Raw genomic sequence first — 24,069 nt, forward strand, 5'->3', positions numbered from 1 at the left:
ACATAAATAATAATAAATAATAAAAAATGGGATATCGACATTTTATGGACTTGCCTATTTCTACATGTCAATATCATCGTTGTTTTTCATCACTTTCTGATATTGCAATCCTAAAGTTCTAAACTTATTTTTTTCTAATTACTTAAGTTTTCCATGGTACAACTTGGGCGCAAAGAGGTGCAACGTCTGTATGACTGGATAAATTAATGGTATCGACATTTACAAGTCATCAGCTTGAAGACAGTAAGTAATTTTATTTGGCATTGAAACAATATACATGAAGTGCAGATAATGATGAAAAGAACGCATAGTTTGAAATAACAATTACAAATGCAGAGGATAACAGAAAAGCGTGTAAGCTTATTTCCACTGTGGTCCTTAATAGACTGATTTTCTACACTAAGATACACAGACAACTGACAACATACGTAGGGTTAAGGGGACCAGAGACAGGCGTGAGTAACCAATCAGTACACATATGACACATAAATATTATTATAAATTTGTTAATACTACTAAAATGTTCGTAACACGTAGGGTATTCAGACCAAAACTTGATCACCATCACCTTAAGGGACATTGCATTATGCATCAGGAACAAAATAATGCCAGTTGGCAAGGTCATCTATATCTCTGTAATTTGGATGTGGCCTCTTGTTTCCTTATTTCTGTGATTGATTTGGTATATTGGTGTATATATGAATAGTCGAATGTTCATTCTCATTTGATAGGTAATTGTTATAAAAAAAAAAAAACAATGGCCTATTCCTACGAGTGTTTATACTTGTAGAATACATCTATGTTAGCAGCGGAGAGATGTTAAATTTAAAACTGTAAATGAATAAAATATCAGGACTAAAAATGAGTAGAACTGCAATAACTGCCAGATGACTATATTTCTGTATTTGAGGGAGGACGGGAAACAATTCACGAAAAAAAAAATAATGCATCCAGTTATGAAACACTCGGTTACACGATTTCGAGATAATATTCTGAATGAGAGACGGGGTAAAGTTCTATTAATTTTTCTCTCAGACCTGTGATAACATCAACGGGTAATCGCTAAGCTTAAATGACAATTAGGCATGCATTTTTAGAATTCAGCGTGTCTTAAAATCGACACCCACGGCAACAAATAGTAAAATTGTATGATAAACATATAATGCTATTGGAACAGGCAATAAAATTGCACCATCACTGGAAACAATTTTTCTTGGTTTTCATGATCCAACGTGATGCAAGTTGAAATGTTCCCCCAATATATAAGGATTGATCCAGGTAACTGTTTCGGTTTACTAGTGATTTGAAAATAATATAGACGTATGTAAATATTCATATCATATTTTTGTTTGTAGATATATTATTTTCTATGTTGTTAGATATTTTTTTCATAAAACATTATGTAAGTAAACTAATACATATATTCCAACTAGGTTTTTCTTTCTACGATCGTAACGCTTTGACGTCACATCCTTCTTTTCCCTTCATCTCGGACCACGATGAGGTGAGACCTGTAAACATTTAACTTGTGAGATTATTAAACTGTGGAAATTTTAACCAATATGTTGAAATTATGGAAACGAATTGCACCTAAGGTAGTGGTGTTACAGCGTGACCAGAAAAATATTAAACTAGAAGGACTATATGGTTGAATTTACTGTGTTGTGATACGTGACGCTTCGAGCGCAAGCATGTTTGTTCTTGAATGGCTGATCGAAGATCTCGTTGTGGCAGATTGTGTACCACAGAAATATACTAATGCGGTCAATCCACGTTGCATTTGTTAACAGAACTTGGGGGTGATTATGTAGGTAATTTGTGTAGTGCAGTGACATTCTTCAGTGTGTATTGAAAATATAGCTTTGTTCCGTGCAGCTTGTGGAGCTCCGGGATGGCCTAACCGGATTTATTGTTTATGAATATGAACCGTATGGCTTTACGTAATTGCGTAGATATAGTTTGTTTAGACTCTAGTATTGTCATGCCGGTAATGGTAATAGTAAATATTCTCTTGTTCCTAAGGGAGTTAGTAAATTTTTTGCACAAGCTTATCGTCAATATCGATCAAGTTTTCAACTTCTCGGCCATCATTACAGCTGTTTTGTGAAAGAATAATTGTTTTGGGTATTACAATGTTACCAGCTTATTAATTTTGTAATGGGGTGCTGTGTCAGTTTGTATATTTTTTGTGGTCATGGGAAAGGGGGGAAGATAATGGGATTATTTCAGTATTGTACAAACTTATTTTTATTTTATTCATATTCTAATATGTATTTTTTCATGGAATAGGTTAGCTTTTGGGCAACAAAAGTTCAATGTTAAATATTGTGTGATTCTGGAATTTTATTGAAAAATATTTCTGGTAACTGAGTCAAAATCAAAATGAAGAATACAATTTATGTTGTAATTTATTTTATCACACAAATCACGAAATCTTCCGTGTGTTAAAAATATTGCTTAGTCTTGTTGAAATGTACATGTGTTCAAGTATGTAAAACGGAAATGTTAGTCCAAATCTGTATTAAGATATGGTTTGAATTTGTGGTAAAGAATTACAAACTTTCTTTACAAAGGTCTGTAAACTTGTTAGGTTATTTACGGATAGACAAGTATTGTCAAAGGACCAATACTTGGTACCTGCATTGGTTTTCCAAGGCAATTGGAATGAAACTTCTGTTTTGCTCGGCAGTAATGTGGGCAAACCATCTGAACGGCTTCCTAATGGACTTGTTCTCTTGGTCAAGCTTTGCTTTTATCTCTTGTTCATATAAGAGCTGGTAACTGCTCCCATACAATTCTTTATAGCCAGTGGCAGTCATTAAAATTCCAGAATCGTGTAAACTTGTATAACATAAATTGTGCTGTTGATACTATTATTACCATATAATCTAACCTAAGTGTGTAACAGATATACAATAGTCAAATTCTCTTAATATGTATGTGCCAAAGTTCAAAATTACTATTTAGGAATTTTTTTAAATTACAACTAGCCGGTAAATGCACATTGTCGTAAACCATGATTAGTTTAGATAATCATGGCTTGTAGTATTATTGTAAATTTAATATTTAGTAATTTTGTCCTATAGTACATACATATTAACCCCTTCCATACGGTGCCGCACACGTAGGCGTCATGAGGAGCAAGTGGATTCGCGACACTGCCATATCGGCGTCTTGATTATATTTATTGTAGTCGCCCCTGTGTTTTTACATTCTCCCAAATGTGCCCTGAATCCTATTCTCTGTGGTTTTCAAAATTCGTGGGTGAAAGAGAGAACGATCAATATAAGCGGTGACTATATTTTATGATGCGAGTATTATTACGACACGTCGTACGGCTGGCATTGGCTGCTGCCCGCGAGATTTAAGTCCCGTAGTGAAGTGGTTAAGGCAATGTGACTTGTGTGTAAAGGAAAGATTTTGTATTTGTATGTAATATTTCTGAAAATAACAAAAGACATAATACATAAAGGGGCAATACTAAACTGTGCCCAAACTTTACCTATGTTATGTGCGTGATGAGAACTTAAGATTTTATCATGGTGTAATAATGATTAAAGTAATAGTTCATTCTTGTAGTATGATATTATTGCGAAAAATTCTGTATCGTTTGATTCATTTCTTTCAAAAAGTGCTACCCGCGCTTAGCAAAGAGTGTAAAATTCATGCTGAACATTAAGCCTCTTTTGTTTGGCTGCTTGGTTCCTTGTTTTGCACAATTAATGTCAATTAGTCGAGCTTGTCTAAACAATTACTCCATTGTGCTAGTCAGGTCCCAATAGCCAAATTTGTTTGGCATTTTTTAATCTTGTAAATAAACTATCTTGTTCTTATATACACACCGGAATCTCAAATGTAAGGTCTGTAGTGGATGTCGTTATTCAGGTCCGTAGGAGCCGGGGGGCTGGGTGGCTATCCCCCACCCCCCAAATGGGAAAATTGACGAAAATTTTGAAATATGAACGGAATTTTTGCGGCGCCTTACGGAACTTGCAGCCAAAACAAAGATGGCGACCGAAAGAAAATTCATCGGGAGTGTCAAAGACTGTGCATCAAAATATCTCTGCAGAATTTGAATCAAACTGGTTCAAATTCTCCAAAATCATACTTTATACTATTTTGAATAGTTTGATAGCATAAATATTTGGTTTCAATTGATTGGTGCCGTTTGGGCACGGTTTAGTATCACCGTACATAAAGACATAATCCAATGACAGAATAAAACATATTAACAGGAGATGTTCAAAAACGTTCATATGTGCTGTCTGCAAACTGCTCCCAGAACTTGAACATCTTATTCTGTTGTTCCTAATATTGGTAAAATTTGAGACGCACAAGCATGGATAATTAACACGAAACTTGTCCAGTAGCTCATAACCCAACCATTCCACAGAGGGAAATAGACCATTTTCAAATTCAAAGAAAATGATAGGAAAATGCACATGTTACATAAACAGAACCCCATCCCCAATTTATTTTTTATATATTTGTTTCTTTATTTTTTATTTATTTGTTTCATTTTATTTTTATTTTTTTAATTTTTCCTAGTTCTGGTTCATGTGCTGCTTAGTTACTTGTGTGGAAGCTTGAATATGCGCTCCAACACTTATTCTACACAAAGCTAATAATTCACATTGACCTTGTGTAGGCTACTAGGTTCTGAAAGGGATCTGCAGCCACTTATTTTATCCTAGTGGTTATGTTATGCGTGTGGCAGGTAGAAACCAATTGTTTGGCTTCCAGGTGTACTCCATACTCTAGTTGATGTATGCCACCAGCAGGACATGGTATCAAGGATTCCTTGACACTAGTTATGTGGTATGAAATGTGCCCATGCATTCTTGGAAGTCCAAGAAGGGAGAATGTTTAGAATGGTCTGCAAGAAGCACTAGCAGACATTATTCTGTTGGGTCACTATCACATACACCATAGGCTCCTGCTATATCAAGTCCTAAAGAAAAGGTTCAGTGTGATCAGCCGTTTCAACAATGAAGTGGTGTGGCTGATATCTACATCACTCATGGTCATCTTGTGGCATAATTGGAAGTGCTGGTCTTGCATTTTCTTAGTTGTGGGTGTGATTCCCACATATTTCTCTGGTTCCCAACAGTCCAAGCATATTGGGCAAAGGTGATTGCTTCAGGTGCAGGAACACATCTGGTATAGGCTCGTCGCTTGCCCCTCTCCCCTCCCTCCTCACAATAAACAAGTGATAGGCTTTGTTCTTGAGATCACTCACTGCTGCCCTCTTGTCAATCACTTGTATCAACAATAATGTTACAATTGAGGAGGATGAAATTACCAGAACTAAAAATGCTGAAGTTTGCACTGTGATAGCAGTATTATCTTGAATTCAGATTTTGCAGAGTGGGTTTCTAAGATGAAGCAGGTTGAGTTAAACCATCCATCCATTCATGTGGTGCAGAGATGGGAAGGATTCTAACGGGTTTTGTGAATGATTGGGGTGTGCTGTGGGGAAAAGAAAATATGCCATATGGAAGATTTAAGGAGTTCTATGTAGGGAAGGTGGAAGTTAAGAGTAGTCCATGGGCCTTGTTCACACTAGCGGTTTGAAATAATATAGTTGAGTTATAGTGCAAGTCAGTGGAGGCGTTCACAAACAAACGCACACTTTTTCTTTGGGTACACAGTACTGAAGGTGGAAGTTAAGAGTAGCCCATGGGCCTTGTTCACACTAGTGGTTTGAAATAATTTAGTTCAGTTATAGTGTAAGTCAGTGGAGGCGTTCACAAACACACACTTTTTCTTTGGCTACACAGTACTGCCACTGATTCCTTGCAGTTCAAACTACTTTTGTGAACAGCATTAGTATTTTGGTATGTCTTTTATTGTAAAGTAATGGTTTGAGACAAGTTCCTAAAATTTTAGTGTAAACTTTGCATGTATCATTATGCAATAAAAGATGTACATGTATAACTGCACCAAGCATTGCTAGGTTTATTCACTAGATTGATTTTATAATGCCTTAAAATGCATCTTGTGTATGATTCCTAATGATATAATTATGACTTAGGATGGGAGTTTAGGAGTTGAATTCACCTTAACTACTAGTTATATTAATTGTTTCTTCTTTTCCAGTTCTCTGAAGGTGCAGAAGAGGCTTGCCTCAGAGGTGTTAAAATGTGGCAAGAAGAAAGTTTGGTTGGATCCAAATGAAATTGGAGAGATTGGCCAGGCCAACTCACGTAAGTGAAATTTTTCATCCGTTGGATTGTTTGTAGTATGCACACAACTTGGCACATTCTCCTCACTATATGTTTGACATATTGCTGAATGACTGGAGGAATGTGTTGAACTAAAGTTTATAGATTACAGTTCAACACAATCTTCTGCTTACATGAAACATACATATCAAAGGCTTTGTCCCCCTTACAAGGGAGGTAGCCAAAAAACAAAAGCATAAAATCCACTCTCACCCATTTCATCCCCACATCCACTCCCATCCCCCTCCCTCATATCTTGGCTCCTCCTGGATGACTGGCCATCCCAGCATGTCACTCGCTACCCTGGGTTAGAAGCAGTGTTGCAAGACATCACATTCACAGCAAGATCGCTTCATTTAATTGGTGACCCCACTCCCTCCTCCATCCCCTCGTGCAGAAAAAGAGAAGACTGGGAGAAATCCTTTCAGACTGCATCAAACCATATTTCAGACGTCCTCCCTCGCCCCACATGGATGCATGTACGCTTGTCCCCAGTTAAGAGGGTATCTTGTATCTGTCCACCCTCATCTCTCACTTCCCAAGCCAAGCTGTAGCAATCTTGACCAGTTCCTAACTTGCCAATTGCTCTCACATGTAGAAGATCTTGCTAGAGATCATAAAATCTTTTACAAGGGCTCGGTTCTCCTCAAAAAGGGATAGCATTTAAAGCGTCATCACATCTTGTCTTGCACCACATCGTTGAAGGTACATCTCTATCCTCTACATCCACAGCAGGGCCTTACAGCCCAAGCCGATTAACTAATGCAATTTTATTACATGCATGTGCGCATATTCACTCGCTCATTTATAGAGCAGACAAGAATGCTATTTTGGGCTGTCATTTTTTCATTCAATGGTCCTGTTTCAGGTCAACTCTATCTGCTAACGCTTTCCACTCTCATTTTTTCTATATGCTTAAACATTCTCAGCACAATGATTAATTCTGTCAGACAGCTTTCTACCTGCCTCCATATTTTTCTGTCTGTCCTCAACACCCACCATTGTCTCAGTTATGTGTAGGAACTAATGCACTTTCTTACAATTATGTAGTCTGTTCCATCCAGTGCCGTGGTCATTATTATCTTCTTGTTTTACCTTTTCATACATATATCAAAGGCTCTTTTCCCCCTTGCATGGAGGATAGCCAAAAAGACGAAGGCATAGAAACCACTCCCACCCATTCCATCCCTTACCTTTTCTTTGCATTTATTGTAAGATCCTACATCTCCATTCATTGCAATATGTGGGCTCAGTTGTGTAACCTCTGTATTTCCACCAGCCACCCTTTCAAACTTTCCACCAATTGTTACCATTATTTGATCTGCTAGTTACTTTTGCCAACTTTTATTTCATCTTTCTCCTCTCAAACTGTTTTGGTCTTTACTTGGACTCTGCCGTAAGTGCAGTGTCGTCTACAAATTGGATCACCTACTTTCCACCACATCCACACACCAACTCCAAACCCTAGCTACTCTTGACTGCAGAGTAGGGTATACAGTATCTCCCACAGGCAAAATTTAGACCCCCACCCCCTTTCTTACTTCATTTTTACTGCTGAACTGACATTCTTGCTGCCATACACCTCCATAAGGAGTTCTTGATTTGAACAGTACACACATACATATACCAAGGCTTTTTCTCCCTTACAAGGGAGGTAGCCAAAAAGGAAATGGCATAAAATCATTCCCACCCATTCCATCCCTGAATACACTCCGCACCCCTCCACCCTCCCTCTCATCTTAGCATCTCCTGGATGACGGGTCATCCCTGCACCTTGTCCACTGCCCTGGGTCAGTAGCAGTGTTGCAAGACACAGCAAGGCCGCTTCATTAAATCGGTGACCCCCCCCCCCTCTCTGTCCCCCCATGCATAAAGGAGAAGATGGGGAGAAATCCCTTCGGGCTGCGTCAAATTTTGCTCACACATACTACCTCACCCCCATCCCCGCCATTCCACCTTATGCATCACAACATGATTTGAACAGTGCCCTGTCTTTATTTACTTAAATTTTGCTGTGTGACATCTTGTATTCTCAACCTGGGTCATGAAAAGTCTGACAAAGCAGCTTGGGGTTAATCTGTCCATTGCCCCAAATGTGTCCTGTAGAAGACCTGTGACAGCTTGTGATGCAGCATATTTTTTATATTACTGCCTCTGGCCTGCAGCAGATATTACTTCAGCCTTTGGTCCATTCAACAAAACTTGTAGAAATGCAGGAACCAGCAAACCATTTGGAGATTCAAACCTTGTGTATGCACATGGTAATTTTCCCACAGGGCTAAATGAATTTAGTTGGCATTGATGCACTTTGAGATTCCCATCTTGTGATTAAGTCCCTTTCCTCCAGACCGGTCCCACACAATGACCTTTCTCACTTTACTTCTTGGACAACAAAAGTAAATTTTATTTTGGGAGATGTTACTAATAATCCCCCCTCCCCATTGTATATACCTTTGTATCTCTCCAGTAAAGAGCCATGTTTCTAAAGTATGACCTTTGTGGAATGCAGATTTTTAAGACCTGACATAATGCACATTATCATGCACCAGAAGCATTGATTATTGACCAAAATGCAGCCCCACGTATCTTATTTCCTTTTGCTAAATTTCTTGTGTTGCATAAGGATAAAATTGTTTAGCCATATGTGTTTAAAAGTGTTTGTAAACTACAGTCCATAACAATGAGAACCATATTAGTACAAAGATTCCCAAACTTAAGGGGTGTGGGTAGTTGTGAATTATAATTTGTAGTGAAATTCTATATTGTAATTCATGTTTTTGCATATTGCATGTAAATATCAAGGTGTGGTGAAGGTAAACAGTAATAATTATGTTTAGATATTTAAATAAAAGTTATTTTATTTCAGGTCAGAATATCAGAAAGTTGATCAAAGATGGTTTGATCATTAAGAAACCCCACAATGTACATTCTCGTGCTCGTGTGCGCAAGAACCTGGAGGCACGCCGCAAGGGTCGTCACATGGGCTATGGTAAGAGGAAAGGTACTGCCAATGCCCGTATGCCACAGAAGGTAAGACATGAATTTGAATTTATATTTTTGTAGGGGAGGGTTGTGTGACATAAATAGAATTATTGTGTATGTGTGTTTTCTTTCTCCACTTGTGCAGTTATAATTTTGGGTACTTAATTTCTTGCAGATCCTATGGATCAGGCGTATGCGTGTCCTGCGTCGCATGTTGAAAAAGTACAGAGAAAACAAGAAGATCGATCGCCATCTGTACCATGAGCTGTACATGAAGGTAATTGTTGGTGTTTAATTAGTAATTGGTGATTCGAAAAGTTGCGAACATTATTTTATATACTTATTGCGATTGAAATGTAGTTCACTTATATTTAGGTTGCCATTTTCAGTGTTAACTACATAATAGGTTATGACTCATTGGGTACAGTCACTGAATTTAGGGCACATTCATGTCAAAGGTATCTTGGGAACACTATGGGTGTTCATTTGCTGAATAGAATTATTATTATTATTATTGGTCAGGATGGTCAGTAAGCATCACTATCCCAAAGGGGTTGGTAGATATTGAAGAATGCCCCTGGTTATCTGCATAAAATGGGAGGGACAAGGGAGTGTTCATTTGGTTCCTAATATAAATGGGAAAAATAAATGGGTAGAGGGGGGATGTATGTCTTGGTTGTTTTTTTTTTCGTGTGAGAAACAAGGGGAAATGCCTTTATACCTTCATTGAATATCTTACAACACTGCTTCTGACCCAGGGCAGGGGACAAGATGCAGGGGTGCCAAGATGAGAGGGAGGGGAGTGGAGTAGGTAGGGAATGGAATGGGTGGGAGTGGTTTCTATGCCTTTGTTTTTGGCTACCTCCCATGTAAGGGGGAAAAAGCCTTTGGTATATATATATATATAGATATGTATGTATTCATTGAAATTTTTGGCTGACAGGTGAAAGGTAATGTGTTCAAGAACAAGCGTGTATTGATGGAGTACATCCACAAGAAGAAGGCTGACAATGCACGTGCCAAGATGCTGAGTGACCAGGCCGAAGCAAGAAGGCAGCGTGCTAAGGAAGCCAGAAAACGCCGTGAAGAGAGATTGGCACTTAAAAAGGCAGAAGCTCTCAAGGCAAAGGATGATGCTGAGTAGATTCTGGATGTACATGTTTAATTAAAAAAAATCCCATCAACTTCCAAATTTCATTTACCATTTAATTGTTACTAAGGTGTTGGACAAGGTCATTGTTAAAATTATAATTGCTGTGGAAAGGTAGGGGGGAGTTTAACGGCTAAAAATATTGAATGTAGATGAAACATTTTATGTCCAAAGAGCTGCAGACCCGAAAAGCATACTAGCAGAGAACCAATCATTTATGGCATTTTGATTCACTGACCCTAAGACCAAAAATTTTGATGCAAATTGATCAGCCTGAAGTCTCTGCAATATAAACCCCGTCCATCCCCACCCTAATCCACCCCCCCCTCCACAACTACAAATTTAAATTATAAACTTGTTGACGTTACATGAAAGATACGTGCTTCGGACGAACCAGAAATTTCACAAGGTAACCACAGGCCATAGTAATCAAACTCCTCTCCACTTCCCCTTCAGTCTCCCCCTCTCCTGTCTCGCCCTTCCTTTCTTTCCCCACAACCCTTTCTCTCTCTTCCCTTCGTCTCCATGTCCTCTCCCCTTCCCGAACCCTTTCCTCTCGATCTCCAATTCTGTCTCCCTCATCCCTCCTATTCCAGCGCTTGGCCTTCAAGCCAAAAATTCCATAAATCAATCGATCAACCTCCACTCCCATTCCTCTCCCCATCCCTTCCACCCTCCTACAACCGTCGAGTGTGAGAAGACGAAACGAGTTTATGGGCGGGCGTGTTTGTTTACAAAATTCAGAGCCACGAGTTGATTCCATTGCACGTGTTAATTCAGGGTGGACATAAGTTTTTAATTCTAGATCAGCGGATCGTTGTCAAAATTAGTGGGGTGTGGCAGCAAGAAAATTGCTTTATATTGTGTGAAATTAAACAATCAGATTCGTGGCTCTAAAGTATGCGGAATATCACAAAGGAAAATAGAATTTAAACCATACGCTATTATCTGTTCATATTCATTCGGGGTACATTAACAAAAGTAACGAGTATACAATACAAAAGCAGGGACTTCGGGAACGACTTTTGTGAAATTTCTCCCTATGGCCAAACAGTTCAAACTTGATCCATTCATTTAAAAACTGAAATCTATTCTTGTTTTATTTCGCTCGAGACAATGATTTTCTCGGTCAAAGGCACGTGCAAATGCATTTAGTATTTCAGGATTCAAAGTGCTCCATATTTCTTTTCTTTCTTTTAGGTGTTGAAAAGCAGTGTTCTTGATCTGACGTAGTCATGGGAATTGTCAATATCATAATTTCACTACGACCATCTAGATTATTTTCCAAGATAAATTGCAGCACTTCAATTAATCTGCAATCTTCATGCATTTGGCATCTAATGTTCGGTTTTAAGCTTTTTGCATTGTTTATGCTTCAGTGGTTCGTACTCTCCCACCAAGCCCAAATGCAAATTTTCATTTCTTTGGTAATATTATTATTATTATTTTCATGAGAACCATGTTCAAAACAAATGTCTCAAATTCTATCTGAGGGATTTTTTGACGAAAATATCTATATCTGCTAATTTGCATTCTAAAACAGCTTGCAGTGGCATCTGTTTGTATTAATTCCGGTGACGTGATGATGTATACCAACCCAAGCATCCTGTAGTAAAACAGACAATTCTTTCAGCGATATTGAATTTTTCGTCGTCTTTTGAAAGTAGCCTCGACTTCCTAAATATCTCTTGACATTAGGCAAGATGTGTGGGGAGACGGCATAGTTATGGGCTACCAAACTGAACCAGAATATATCTCTAAAGAAGTTTTCAGATTGGTGCTTTCCTGTGTGCATGTTGGCTCTGCAATGCTGTCTTTGGGCACTCAAAATAAGCAAGGGTAGTACTTGCTGTAGATGTACTGTGTCTTACTACATTGGCTCTGACCCGGGTTGGGGGGGAGGTTACAGACTTACAGGGATGACCCGGAATTCATAAAGAGCTAAGATGAGAGGGAGGAGGGGAGTGGGTACTTGTCTTTGATTTGGCTACCTCCCTTATAAAGGGGAGGGGGGGGACTCTTGGTATATAAATATACGTGACGCGTTCAAAATTTTGTGGTGTGCTCCGACAAAGAATTTGAACACGTTTACATTACGCCTCCTTGAAGTTAATTTTTTTTTTAAACGATTACAACGTAATACAGACATTGTTTCATCTCGACCCAAGTGTACCAGTTAAAATGTTAATTGTGGTGATTTGTTGCTACTATATATAGCTAATTATTTTTTACACGAGTTAGATACATTATTTTAGACTGTTTACACTATAAACTGAAAGTTTCATTTCAATTATCGCTAAGAACATACCAATCCGATCCAGTAAATGCCAGTGTTAATTGCATGTATTCCTATACTGCACGCCTTTATATGGCTAGCTACTAAAATGTGATAATAATAAACACAAAACTGAAATTAAGTTCCAGTACAAGTCTAATGAAAGAAAATTGCTCTTTCATATATTGTTTAGTTAGTATTCTCTAAATTGAGAAAACAAAAAATACGCACTTTAGAATATTAGAAAGCTTAACTTGTGTCCTTTAAAATAGGCAATTTGGTATTATCATAAAAGAATTAGCCCCATCATTTAGCTCTCCGTGTATAATACGTATGTGAATGATATCTTCCCTGAGCGGTTATTGTAAACTTTCTTTTGCCTTTCTGAATTCTATGTTATAATTCGTCGCCTCTTTTCTCCTACTCTTTTCATCCCAATCGTGTATTTTCCTCAGTATTTCTTTCTTCATTTTTATAATTCCTAAATTTTATATCAAATAGCTTGCGATACTCGACACGATCACTATTCATCAATGATAATGCATGAAGAATGAGCATAATTCATGACGTCACTGCAGTCTAGGTGATGTCACGAGTAGGTTTTGGGAGAATGGCTGAAGCAGATGACGTTTTGGGGATATGATCAGTGATCTTAAATTGCAAAATATAAAAACGAAATAATTTTATGTTATTCATTTAAATGTTGACTTTAAGAGGCCCTAAACTAATTCCGGTAAAATAAAAGTAAGTGACGCTCTTCTTGAACAATTTAGTAGCTTTAAGTGTTTAATGGAAGAATATCTGTCCAATATATAAACACATATAAAGCCACACATTTCGAGTTTCTTATTTCTAAAAGAACATTTTTGAAATGTTATATTTTACATGGGAAGAGTATACCGACAGGAGACCTGTCTCATAACTAGGTCGGATGCTAAGAATAAATAAATAAACGAATAAATAAATAGACAAACAAAACAATTGGCAGGCTTTACAGCATATTTCTTGAGCATTTAAATCAATCTTAAAACCTTGAACCGCATCTGCCGCAGCCTCCAAAAACGCAGCCTACCCACCACATGGCAGAATATACACACATGCCAATAAAGATAAAAACAACACTCAGATACCTATATAACTCACAAATACTCTCTTCTCTTCCTCCGCAACCACCAGATACCTGCCTCAACAAGCATGTCCATAACCATATCGCTCATTGTTCCATCAACAGACACAATTAACACACTACTGCATGCCAGACCCCCTGATATCTATTCCTCTGAATCCTCTCTCCCCGAAAGGACAGAGTCCATTTGGCCACGCTGAGGTGCGGCCACCATCCAGCTTTTCTAAATTACCAGAGGCAAATGGATGAATTCATAGTGGATATCTATCCAGGATGTGACACTTCACCCCATGCCACTCAACGCATTATGGAAGACTGTATTGTACATGATTACGCACGCCAACAGCAAAGCATATACTCTATAAAGGATTTATGGGGAAACTCCGTTCCAGCCTTGGCGTTCCTCAGGTAGGCGGGGCTGCTTGGCCAGGCAGCTTAAGGAACACCATCATCATCATCACCCTTATAAGGGAGGTAGCTATGTCAAGGGACGCACCGATTCTTTTCCCATCAACCACCATTCTTTCTCTCTTATCTTAGCTCCTCTTGGATGAAGGGGTGTACCCAGAAAAGGTCAGTATAAAACAAAAGCAATTGATTCCTAAGGTCACTACTTTTATTTTTCCCTAGTGGTACTTTGTTCATAAATATGTAATACTATATAGTAGAATGCAGAGTTGTGCTTAGTGGTGAGAAAGTTACACTTCTTGGATTTTCTTTTTTATATTATTACTGTTTTTATAAAGTGTGCATCGGCCGGGAATCGAACCCGGGCCTCCCGCGTGGCAGGCGAGAATTCTACCACTGAACCACCGATGCTTCTTGAAAACGAAGTCATAAATGTAAAAAAAATATTTTTACTTGCATATGGCGTATGCATATACACGCACGCACATACACTCCAACTCTCATGGGCGGGGTGCTGGGTGTGTGTGCGCGTGTAATGTCACAGCATTACCCATAGATCGCTCATGAGCTCTGAGCTCACAATCGGGAGGGTAATAGCTGTCGATCACGAGTCCAACACGTGATCCAAAATCATGGTGAATCACGTGTATATATATATATGTGTGTGTGTGTGTGTGTGTGTGTGTGTGCGTGTGTGCATACACATCCGTTACGGGCCCGGGACAGCAAACATTGAGGGCCCCCACTTCAAGTGGCAAAACATGACATACTGTAAGAACATTATTGGTTCCAACAACGATCACCCCACCTAGGGTAAATTTACCTGTGTCTTCCCATGTCCCCCTTCATGTACCTCTTTACTATGTATATATTCTTGTACTCTACCTTTGTAATCATTCTGCTGAAGAGGACCAGAGAGTGGTCGAAATATACAGGAACAATCATTTCACTTTCTATCTTTTTTCCACCGACAGTGGGTTCCCAGTTTAAATACTGTAAGAACCTAACACATTGATGCTGTGATGAATATAATAAAAATGTGGATCTTTAAGGATAACGTGGAGAAATTGGAAGGGTAGATGCATGGAGATTTGCTCGAAGATACCGTGGGGTTTGGTGTCAGCGTGTGAGTGAAGCGACCCACCCCCCGGCGTTTACTCTCCATTGATAATGGCGAAACTGTGTTGTACGTAATCAAGATTGTCCACAAGGGTAGAGGCGCCGGTAGACTAGTTCATTACAATAGTTTTCCTGTGTGTATTGTTCACGTGGTTAAATGACTGTTACTTCTTGTTTTTTCTTTCAACACACACATATGAGGCTACGGCTGCGGAAAGGGGCCAGCCCTCAATTTTGTCGGTTTTGAGTTAGAGGCGCCAACCTGTTGTTCGAGGGTGTAAAGTCTTATGAAAGGGTCGGTTAGAAGAAATTCGACAATTCTGATGGTTAGAATAAGGCACAAGTCGCGTGATTTGGTGCGAAGCGTGGGGCACATGGGCTGCTGGGGACGTGGACCCTGATGACCCCGATCAGAGAAAAGATAACATCTTGGACTACTAGCGTTTGTCATCAAAGTGTCACAGTAAATTCCATCACTACTGTGACCACCAACTTTGTTCATGGGTGGTAGGATGGGGAATGGGTTGGTAAATCCACTAAGGGCACTGTCAGGAACATAAAGGATTGTACCTGACAATGAACTTAACTGTTAAGTATCAAGACAGTATAAAGGATGAGAGTCAACCATAACACATGAAAAAAATGACATACCTCTTATACCATACACTATAAAAAAAATTACGGAGCAGGGATGAATAAAATGCGGTCGTAACAAAAAATGAAATAAATATTTTCATGACAGAACTACCCTAGACCTTTCTTTTGATGTACAATAGTTATATATTTAGACAGTTTTCCTTGTAGTGATCAGCGATAAACTTCAAGCGCGAGTATCTCAAAAGTAGGTGCTTGTGGGTTGTCCCCCTTCCGCGGCCGTAGCCTCAATATATATATGTATATATATATATATATGTATATATATATATATATATATATATATTCCGAGAATAGCTGGAGTCCAAGTGCCATAGTTTAGTAGAAAGTAAACGCTGTACTCCATAGAAAGAGTTTATTTCCAACGTTTCGAACCCCGTCCAGGGTTCGTCTTCAGGGATGTACATAGGCATACGAAGGAAATCATTATATATTGGCACGTGTATCATCCTGGGAAAGGTCTCCCAGGCGACAGTTTTCCTTGTAGATCCAAAATTGCACAAAATGTGGATTCCGCAGGAAAATAACATAAAGCAAATGACAATGTAAATACTCGTAGTTTACACTATAGCACTTCTGAATGAATAAACTTAATTACCCGGACTAAAGCGGCCGGACCTAACAAACACCGAACCAACCATTTGGCGTATATCAGACAAAATCCACACTCCTTCTCACTGCTGGTTACGAAGTCTTTTCTCCATCCTCCCCCACGTTCCTTCGTACACGGCGTTCAAAGTGACGCAACGGTTCATACTCCTTTGATCACCGGCCCATGCTTCCAAAAATAATCTTACCTCTATTCCGCTGGCTTTGTATCTGACTCCCGCATTTTTCCAGTCCATTTCGTGTTGTCGGTCTTCACAGTGTCTAAGAATCGCCGAGCTCTAGTCCTTCCTTTTTACCGCCCTCCGGTGTTCTAGTACCCGTGTCGCCAGCTTCTTTCCTGTCTTTCCCACGTAATGTGCATCATAATCTCTGCATTCGATGTTGTATACTACTCCAGCCTGGTCTCCTTCAGTTTCCTTATCCTTCACCTTTGTCAGATTACCGTGTAGGGCGTTTTCTTTCAAGTCTTACGATTTAATATTGTTACTTCAAATCAGTAAAACAGACATTTCGCATCCTGTTGCAGTTAAAATCCCAAGTATTTGGTTATCGTTCATCCAATATACATATATATATATATCTGTGTGTGTGTGTGTGTGCACATTAAGGTAGCCAGCCAAGGCATGCACCGACCCTAACCTCCTCATGAATATCCTATGAACCTTTTCAAATCCCATTTATCATTCCCTTTTTTCTTAGTTGTGGATGATTAGCCATCCCTTTCCCCCGGCCTACTGCCTGGGTCAAAAGCAATGCACTAAGACGCAGCGTACTCAGTATCATTTCTAAGCATTATGCAATAGTTCAAGTTTCACTATGGTTGAAGGTTGGCAGAACCGTCGGCAGCCTTTACGGGCCCAGGGACAGTGGCAAAATATTACATAAAGCTGAACTAAACAGAAATGACACCACTAATGATATACTGTAAGAACCTAAGATAGTGATGCTGTGATTATAATCAAAATGAAAACAAGAAAAGACAAGAAGTGGCTAAAACACGTAGACAAATTTGAATAAAGTAATTTTTGCAGCTCTAGCTGTATAAAACCCTGGTTGCGTCCTTAATCTTCTCGGACATCCTAGACATCCGGGTCCCTGGGCACTGGCCTCCCTCATCGGCCCTGGTTTGGCTATGACACGAGCAGTTGTTTTTATGCAGTTATAAAAGTACAGGGGTCCCATTCTGAGCCGCAGTCAGTCCAATTTGTCTTCCAATTAATCTATACATTTTTTTGTTAGACAGTTTCCTCCTCTAATCTATTCCACGAATTGATGGACCTGTACTGAAAACCTTGTTTCTTTATATCCATCACTATATGTCTCAGCTATGGACAGAGAACAGCCTTGATTTTGTGTACTACTAGCTTAGTGAGGGATACCTGATTCCATGAGTAATACCATCCATATCTGCGTTCACTCATAACTGTTTCTGACCTCCCCTCCCCCCCTTTTTTCAGAAGTTTAGTTCAGCATAACAATGATTGATGTTTACAAATTGGTTTCCACCTTTGTTTTGCCAGTCATAATATGGCATATGTCTCAGGTAGGTTCCGAGAACAGTTATGATCTGACCTCTTTCCTCATTCTCCTTGTTGTTTTACTCATTCGAGTACTGGTCCCCTGTACCCTACCTCTGGTGCTTCAGGTTATAATGTACTAATAGTAATTGCCCACTCCGTCCTGAGATTCAGGTAAAATGTTAGATTTAATTAATAGGTAACCCTAGCTGCAGTGTAGGATTCACTATAACTACATGTTGTTACAGATGTAGAATATTGTAGTATATCATTAATGGTCCTACTCTGATATAGTACTCACTCATACATGTTGATACAGATGTAGAAAAATGCAATATATTATTAATGGTACTACTCCGATATAGTACTCACTCATACTGTTTTGTTACAGTTTAACATTATTTTGTTGTTCCTTTGCTTAATGCAAGGTTCCTTTTGGATGGTGCTCAAATATTTGGACTCAATGTTCCTATGTGTACAAACATTTCAGTAATATTAGCAAAACTATAACAATGTTTACGTGTCATATGTGTACTGACTGGTATTACTCATGAGTGTCTCTGGTCCCCTCAACCCCCTATGTATGTTTGTCCGTGTGACTTAATGTAGAAAAATTACCTGATGAGGACCACAATGGAAATAAGCGTTCATGCTTTTTGTGTTATCCTCGGCAATTTACATTTATTATTTCGAACTATGTGTTCTTGTCATTATTTGCACTTCATGTACATTGATTTATTGCCAAATAAAGTCTATCTATCTATCTATCAAACAAGCTTGTCAACATTTTCACGAGTATTCATTTTATCTGAATGCTTGTCTGACATTCCAAACGGCTTTGTATGATCACCAAGTTTGATTATAGTCACCACTTCATGGCTGTGCATTAAACTACAATGCAAATATCAAAAATATTTGTATGAAATTAATAGAAATTACTGTCCAAAAATTCCCATTTTCTTCCTTTATTTAGTATTCCGAGAATATTCTTATTACGTCAGCTCATTCCTCGGTAGTATAGTGGTGAGTATCCCCGCCTGTCACGCGGGAGACCGGGGTTCGATTCCCCGCCGGGGAGGCAGCACTTTTATATGTCAACTATTTACGGTAGTTTGTAGAACAGGTTGAAGAGAATCGTTCCTCAGACTTCCATTTTAACAATTTAACTGTGGAGTGTAGGAGAGAGGCCAAACGCAGAGTATGGGATCCAATATATTTGACGTTTCGCCCAGCAGGGCTTCTTCAGAAATAACCCTGAAGAAGCCCTGCTGGGCGAAACGTCAAATATATTGGATTCCATACTCTGCGTTTGGCCTCTCTCCTACAGTGCTGTTGCAGTCGTTGCTGCTTTTACTCTTAACTGTGGAGGTTTCCTGGGTTGACGAAACATTTTATATATAAATCTGAGACCACATGCGAAAGCGCAAATTCCTGTGAGACAGTTCTAACTTTGCACGAATGTTTTGTGTATTTAAAATCTTAAGGGTCTATAATTTACACTCGTGATACAAGACCATAATGGATGGATAATGTGTATAAAGAACCACCGGAGGGGCGTCCGCAGGAATTTTTATAATGGGTGGATGGGTTGGGAGGTTGCAACATTAAAGATATCACACACATGTTTAATGGTATAGGTTTATATAAAGATACACACTTCATATTGGCCGGATGGGCATATACAGGTATGTACATTGTCTACATGGATTATTTTGAATTTCATCAACCATACACTGATATATAACTTAAAAATATAACGAAAATATACATGACGGCTGGGAAATTTTAAAATACACCCTAAATTTCTAGAGGACGCAACTGCCCTCCATCCCCCCCCCCTCTCTCTCTCTTCGGACGCCCATGAACCACAGTCCTTTCAATGCACTGATGGACCACGTGGACGAGGAAGGCCATCTGCCTAAGTGACAACTGGCAAAACGAAGATGTCATGTGGACAAGTGTTAGAGAAAAGTACACCGCCATAAGAAGCTGCCCCAGGACGGCGCCTACAATGACTTGGTGTCCGACGGGTTTCCAAATTTATTATTTCACGACATTCAACACACCACCCTTCCGTGTTTTACATTTACATCATTCACATACAATATTGTAACATTTATCACACTGTTCTGCCCGACCACCAGAGGGTTAGTTTACATAGTGGCTTGTCGTACGGCATGTATATATATATATATATATATATATATATATATATATATATATATATATATATATATATATATACATATTTTATTTCAGTGTCACTTCGCAAATTTTTTTTTTTTATCTTCCACGTTTTTTACACCACCACTTAGGGTTCACAACTACATTTGATTTATAAGAACTATACGACCCTTTTAACATTCCAAAATCTTTATTAAAATCAACTTTAATTCTAATAATATATTGTATTTTTATGCCCGACCACCCGTGGGTCCCTTCTCCTTAGACCTAAGGAATGTGGGGTCGTGCTGTAAATATATTTTGTCAGCTTCGACCAAGAGAAATCCCTCTGATGAAGCTTAAAGCGAAACCGACCAGGTAAAAACTCGGAACTGACCAGTGTCTTCTTTTTCTACCTTCATACATAAACATTCCCCACACATATATATTAATTCATATAAACACATATAAAAACATATGCACTGTTTACTGATGTTGAGTCTTAAAGTTGAAGAGTATAATTTTGACCAAATTATAAAAACTTACTAAAGATCAAGGAATTTATATAAAAAGGCGTGTCACCATTAATTGGAAAATATCAAGTAAACATAAGAACATTATATGAAACCCTACCCATATGTCTGAAACGTAAAGTTTACAGTTTACAATGGCAGCTATGATCAACGGATGCGAGACCTGAAAGTTGACGAAGGCAGTAGAAACATAGCTAATAAGTGGACAGGAGAATGGAAATATCAGTGTTGGGAATAATGTTGAAAGACAAGAAGAAAGCAAGTTGTGTCACTGAAATATATTGTGGGGGGATGTTTAAATGAGAAATGGAATAAGACAGAAAATTTAGCTAGAAAATATGATGATCGATAGCGCAAGCGCGCTATTGATTAGAGGCCGCGAGATGGGAAGCGTAGAAGGTGGGAGACCAAACAGGTGGAGAGACGAGACAGGGAAGTTTGTGGGAATGACGTGACAGAGGTTGGCGGAATCATGCGACACATTGATTTGAGAAAGGCCTTTATTCAGCAGTGGACTCGAAATAGCTAATTGAATGGTGCATACTGGGCGTGCGCTTCTAGCTGGAAAGATTGTGTATTATTTTCCATGTCCGCCACAAAGAATGCTCCAGTCAGCAATGAGCTCCTGGGACTGTACACTAAGTATGAACTGAACTTGTTCTCGCCTTTCATACATGTTCGATTTGGATGACTGGAGAGATTATTCCTTTTAATGGACATTTTCTTTTTTTTGTAGCCATAAGATACTCAAACCTATCCCACCAACACAACCAACCAGCTCCAACCAAAAGAAGGGAGAATAAAACTGTTAGTTTTTTCCTTATATATATTGTTTATTATTATTATTAAAGACTGATGGCACCTTCCTTAAGACATATCATTCTAATGCGTTAAAATAAAATGTCAGCAACTTCCATAACTCAACTATGAAAAATTTTGCCTCCCCGGCGGGGAATCGAACCCCGGTCTCCCGCGTGACAGGCGGGGATACTCACCACTATACTACCGAGGAATGGCTACCAACAAAGGCAAATAATAGAAAGACTCAAATATACTGTGAAGCCTACCTTTCACAAATGTACAAGAATTAAGATTAAGGTCAGATATACGTGACTGTTGACCAGTAATTTGTAAACAAAATTGAAAAAAAAAAAAAAAAACAGAATTATGAAATGTCGGGGACAGCCTAGGATATAGCTGTGGATGGCAAATCCTACGCGCGGGAAATGGCAATCACGATCTGTGCAAAATCTGTGAGGTCAAGGTGCAACGGCTCCTTCACTACCTGCTTGAGCAGCGTTTCTCAACCAGGGTTCCCAGGAACCCTAAGGTTCCGCAAAAGGTCCCTAACGGTTCCACGAGAACAAGTGAGATAAGCTAATGCACTTTTGATTTTTTAATTAATTTCATGTACGTAATATATATAAGCACACATATTCTTGGTTATTGTAATAATGTAATATGGACACCATCCTATCTAACCTATTATTACGATGAAAATAAAATTAGAAAGATATGGTATATGTTTTTCTTTTTCGCAGTGGTTCCTTGAGACGTGCAATATATTTTAAAGGTTGCGCAAGGGTAAAAAGGTTGAGAAACTCTGTGCTAGAGTACAGAGTCACGGGTACCCTTCGTCTGGGACTCAGCCCGTTACTCACCTCGGCACCTCAACGTCTCCCCTTCCGAGGCAACCACCCTCAGCTTCTTGGGGGCACACTCTCCACCTGGCGCCGCCTGCTGTTTAGGGACACCACCCCCCTCCCTTGATATCAGGGTGCCCCCGCTAATAACAGTGGCATCACGTGAAAACAAAAATAACAATAATAAAAAGCATGGGCAAAAATTAAAGGAAGACTGTGGGCGTTAATTGGAAGGTAAGTACTAATATTACTTGTACTACTACTGTTACTCTCTTTAAGATAAATTTACATATAGTAATGGAATATATTTCTTCAGACTTTGGATACAGTTTGAAACAAGAATCCAAGCACACCTTATCAAAATTTATGCCATACTTATACTTTAGCCAAATCCAATCTTGTTTATCATATCCTAAATATATATGAATGTATGTATGTGTGTAATTACATATATATATATATATGACACATACACACACACACACACATATATATATATATTCATGCATATATTTTTTCTGAAAACATCTGATTAAACCTGCATTTACTCTGAACTACCTCTCGATATGAAAGGTGGTCTAGGGCTGGATAGTTTTATATATATACATGCATATATACTGTACATACGCACACACACACACACATATATAAATATATACGGTAAATCTTGGCAAGATGTTATCTTTTAAACATGTTTTCTTAGCGCATTCTGCACTACAAAAATTCTTGAGTAGACTTTCTAGTCTTCTGTACGACGAGTTTTGATCAAGAGAAAGGGGGAATATTAAATTACCCATAGACATTAGGAACTATTGTTGGGAGAGATTGTACAAGCGTTTCCCCAAACGTAGCGTTTTCAATACAACAGGTACAGGGAGAGTACATGACATTATATACATAAGATAACGCTAGGGGAGGTCACAGTGTAGGACACTAGGGGAGATCACATCACAAGGGTGTGACGGCGGGGGGTATCCATCACTGCGTCCTAATTGTCAGCTGGGATTCAATCGTTCGCCGCGACCCAAGTGTCCGATTCATGATTCTGGCGGTTCACCGGGGAGGAACTTGGTTGTCTATGTAACCGGAAAGTGTTACTAAAGGAGATAGGTAGAGTCCCAAGGAAAGTCTTCACATTGGGGAGTATGGTAGGGGCTTCCACTTGCATGATGGCAGAGGGTTGCAAATCTTTGATGAACATAGCTTCTAGAAAGAAGAGTCTGGACCTATCAGATTCCTTAGCTAGAATTAAGGTGTTGTCTTCTAGTATTTTTCTAGTGACATGCAAATTGTATTTCTCCAGGTGTAGTTTGGGGCCTCCACTAGACAAGTGAGAAGACATTCTTCTAGATAAAGTCGTTCTCATTTGGCCAATGTAGCTGTCAAGAGGCGTAAAGTTCTTTAGTGAGCAGGTAAATTGGTACACTACATTGGTGCCCGCGGGATCTTTGGGGCGAGAAGTGTCAATTTATACCAAAAGTGTATATATATATATATATATATATATATATATATATATATATATATATATATATATATTGTTACGGGCGGCTGGTATGTGAAGAGACGTTACGTATAACGTCTAAGTGCTTAAGAACCAGCTCACTTCTAGAAGCCACTGTAGGACTGAACTATCTGGCCAGGGCCTAGATAATTCGTAAGACTA

General features: G+C 38.9%; 1 protein-coding gene and 2 non-coding genes across 3 annotated transcripts; 1 reads left to right on the forward strand and 2 right to left on the reverse strand.

Moving 5' to 3' along the window:
- The first annotated feature begins 1,433 nt into the window (after nt 1-1,433).
- RpL19 (ribosomal protein L19) lies at nt 1,434-10,390 on the forward strand. The gene is made up of 5 exons (XM_076200546.1): nt 1,434-1,504; nt 6,100-6,206; nt 9,091-9,254; nt 9,382-9,483; nt 10,150-10,390. Exons 1-5 carry the CDS (start codon nt 1,500-1,502, stop codon nt 10,348-10,350), a joined length of 579 nt encoding a protein of 192 aa, XP_076056661.1. The 5' UTR covers nt 1,434-1,499; the 3' UTR covers nt 10,351-10,390.
- Nucleotides 10,391-14,505: 4,115 nt separating this feature from the next.
- On the reverse strand, nt 14,506-14,576 carry TRNAG-GCC (transfer RNA glycine (anticodon GCC)). The gene has a single exon. It is a non-coding gene; the product is annotated as a tRNA-Gly (tRNA).
- A 7,124-nt stretch (nt 14,577-21,700) lies between these two features.
- TRNAD-GUC (transfer RNA aspartic acid (anticodon GUC)) lies at nt 21,701-21,772 on the reverse strand. The gene has a single exon. It is a non-coding gene; the product is annotated as a tRNA-Asp (tRNA).
- Nucleotides 21,773-24,069: the final 2,297 nt, after the last annotated feature.

Source organism: Oratosquilla oratoria, chromosome 17 (assembly GCF_046742065.1).
Source record: "Oratosquilla oratoria isolate Oo_2021 chromosome 17, ASM4674206v1, whole genome shotgun sequence".
In the NCBI taxonomy this organism is placed as follows: Eukaryota; Metazoa; Arthropoda; class Malacostraca; order Stomatopoda; family Squillidae; genus Oratosquilla; species Oratosquilla oratoria.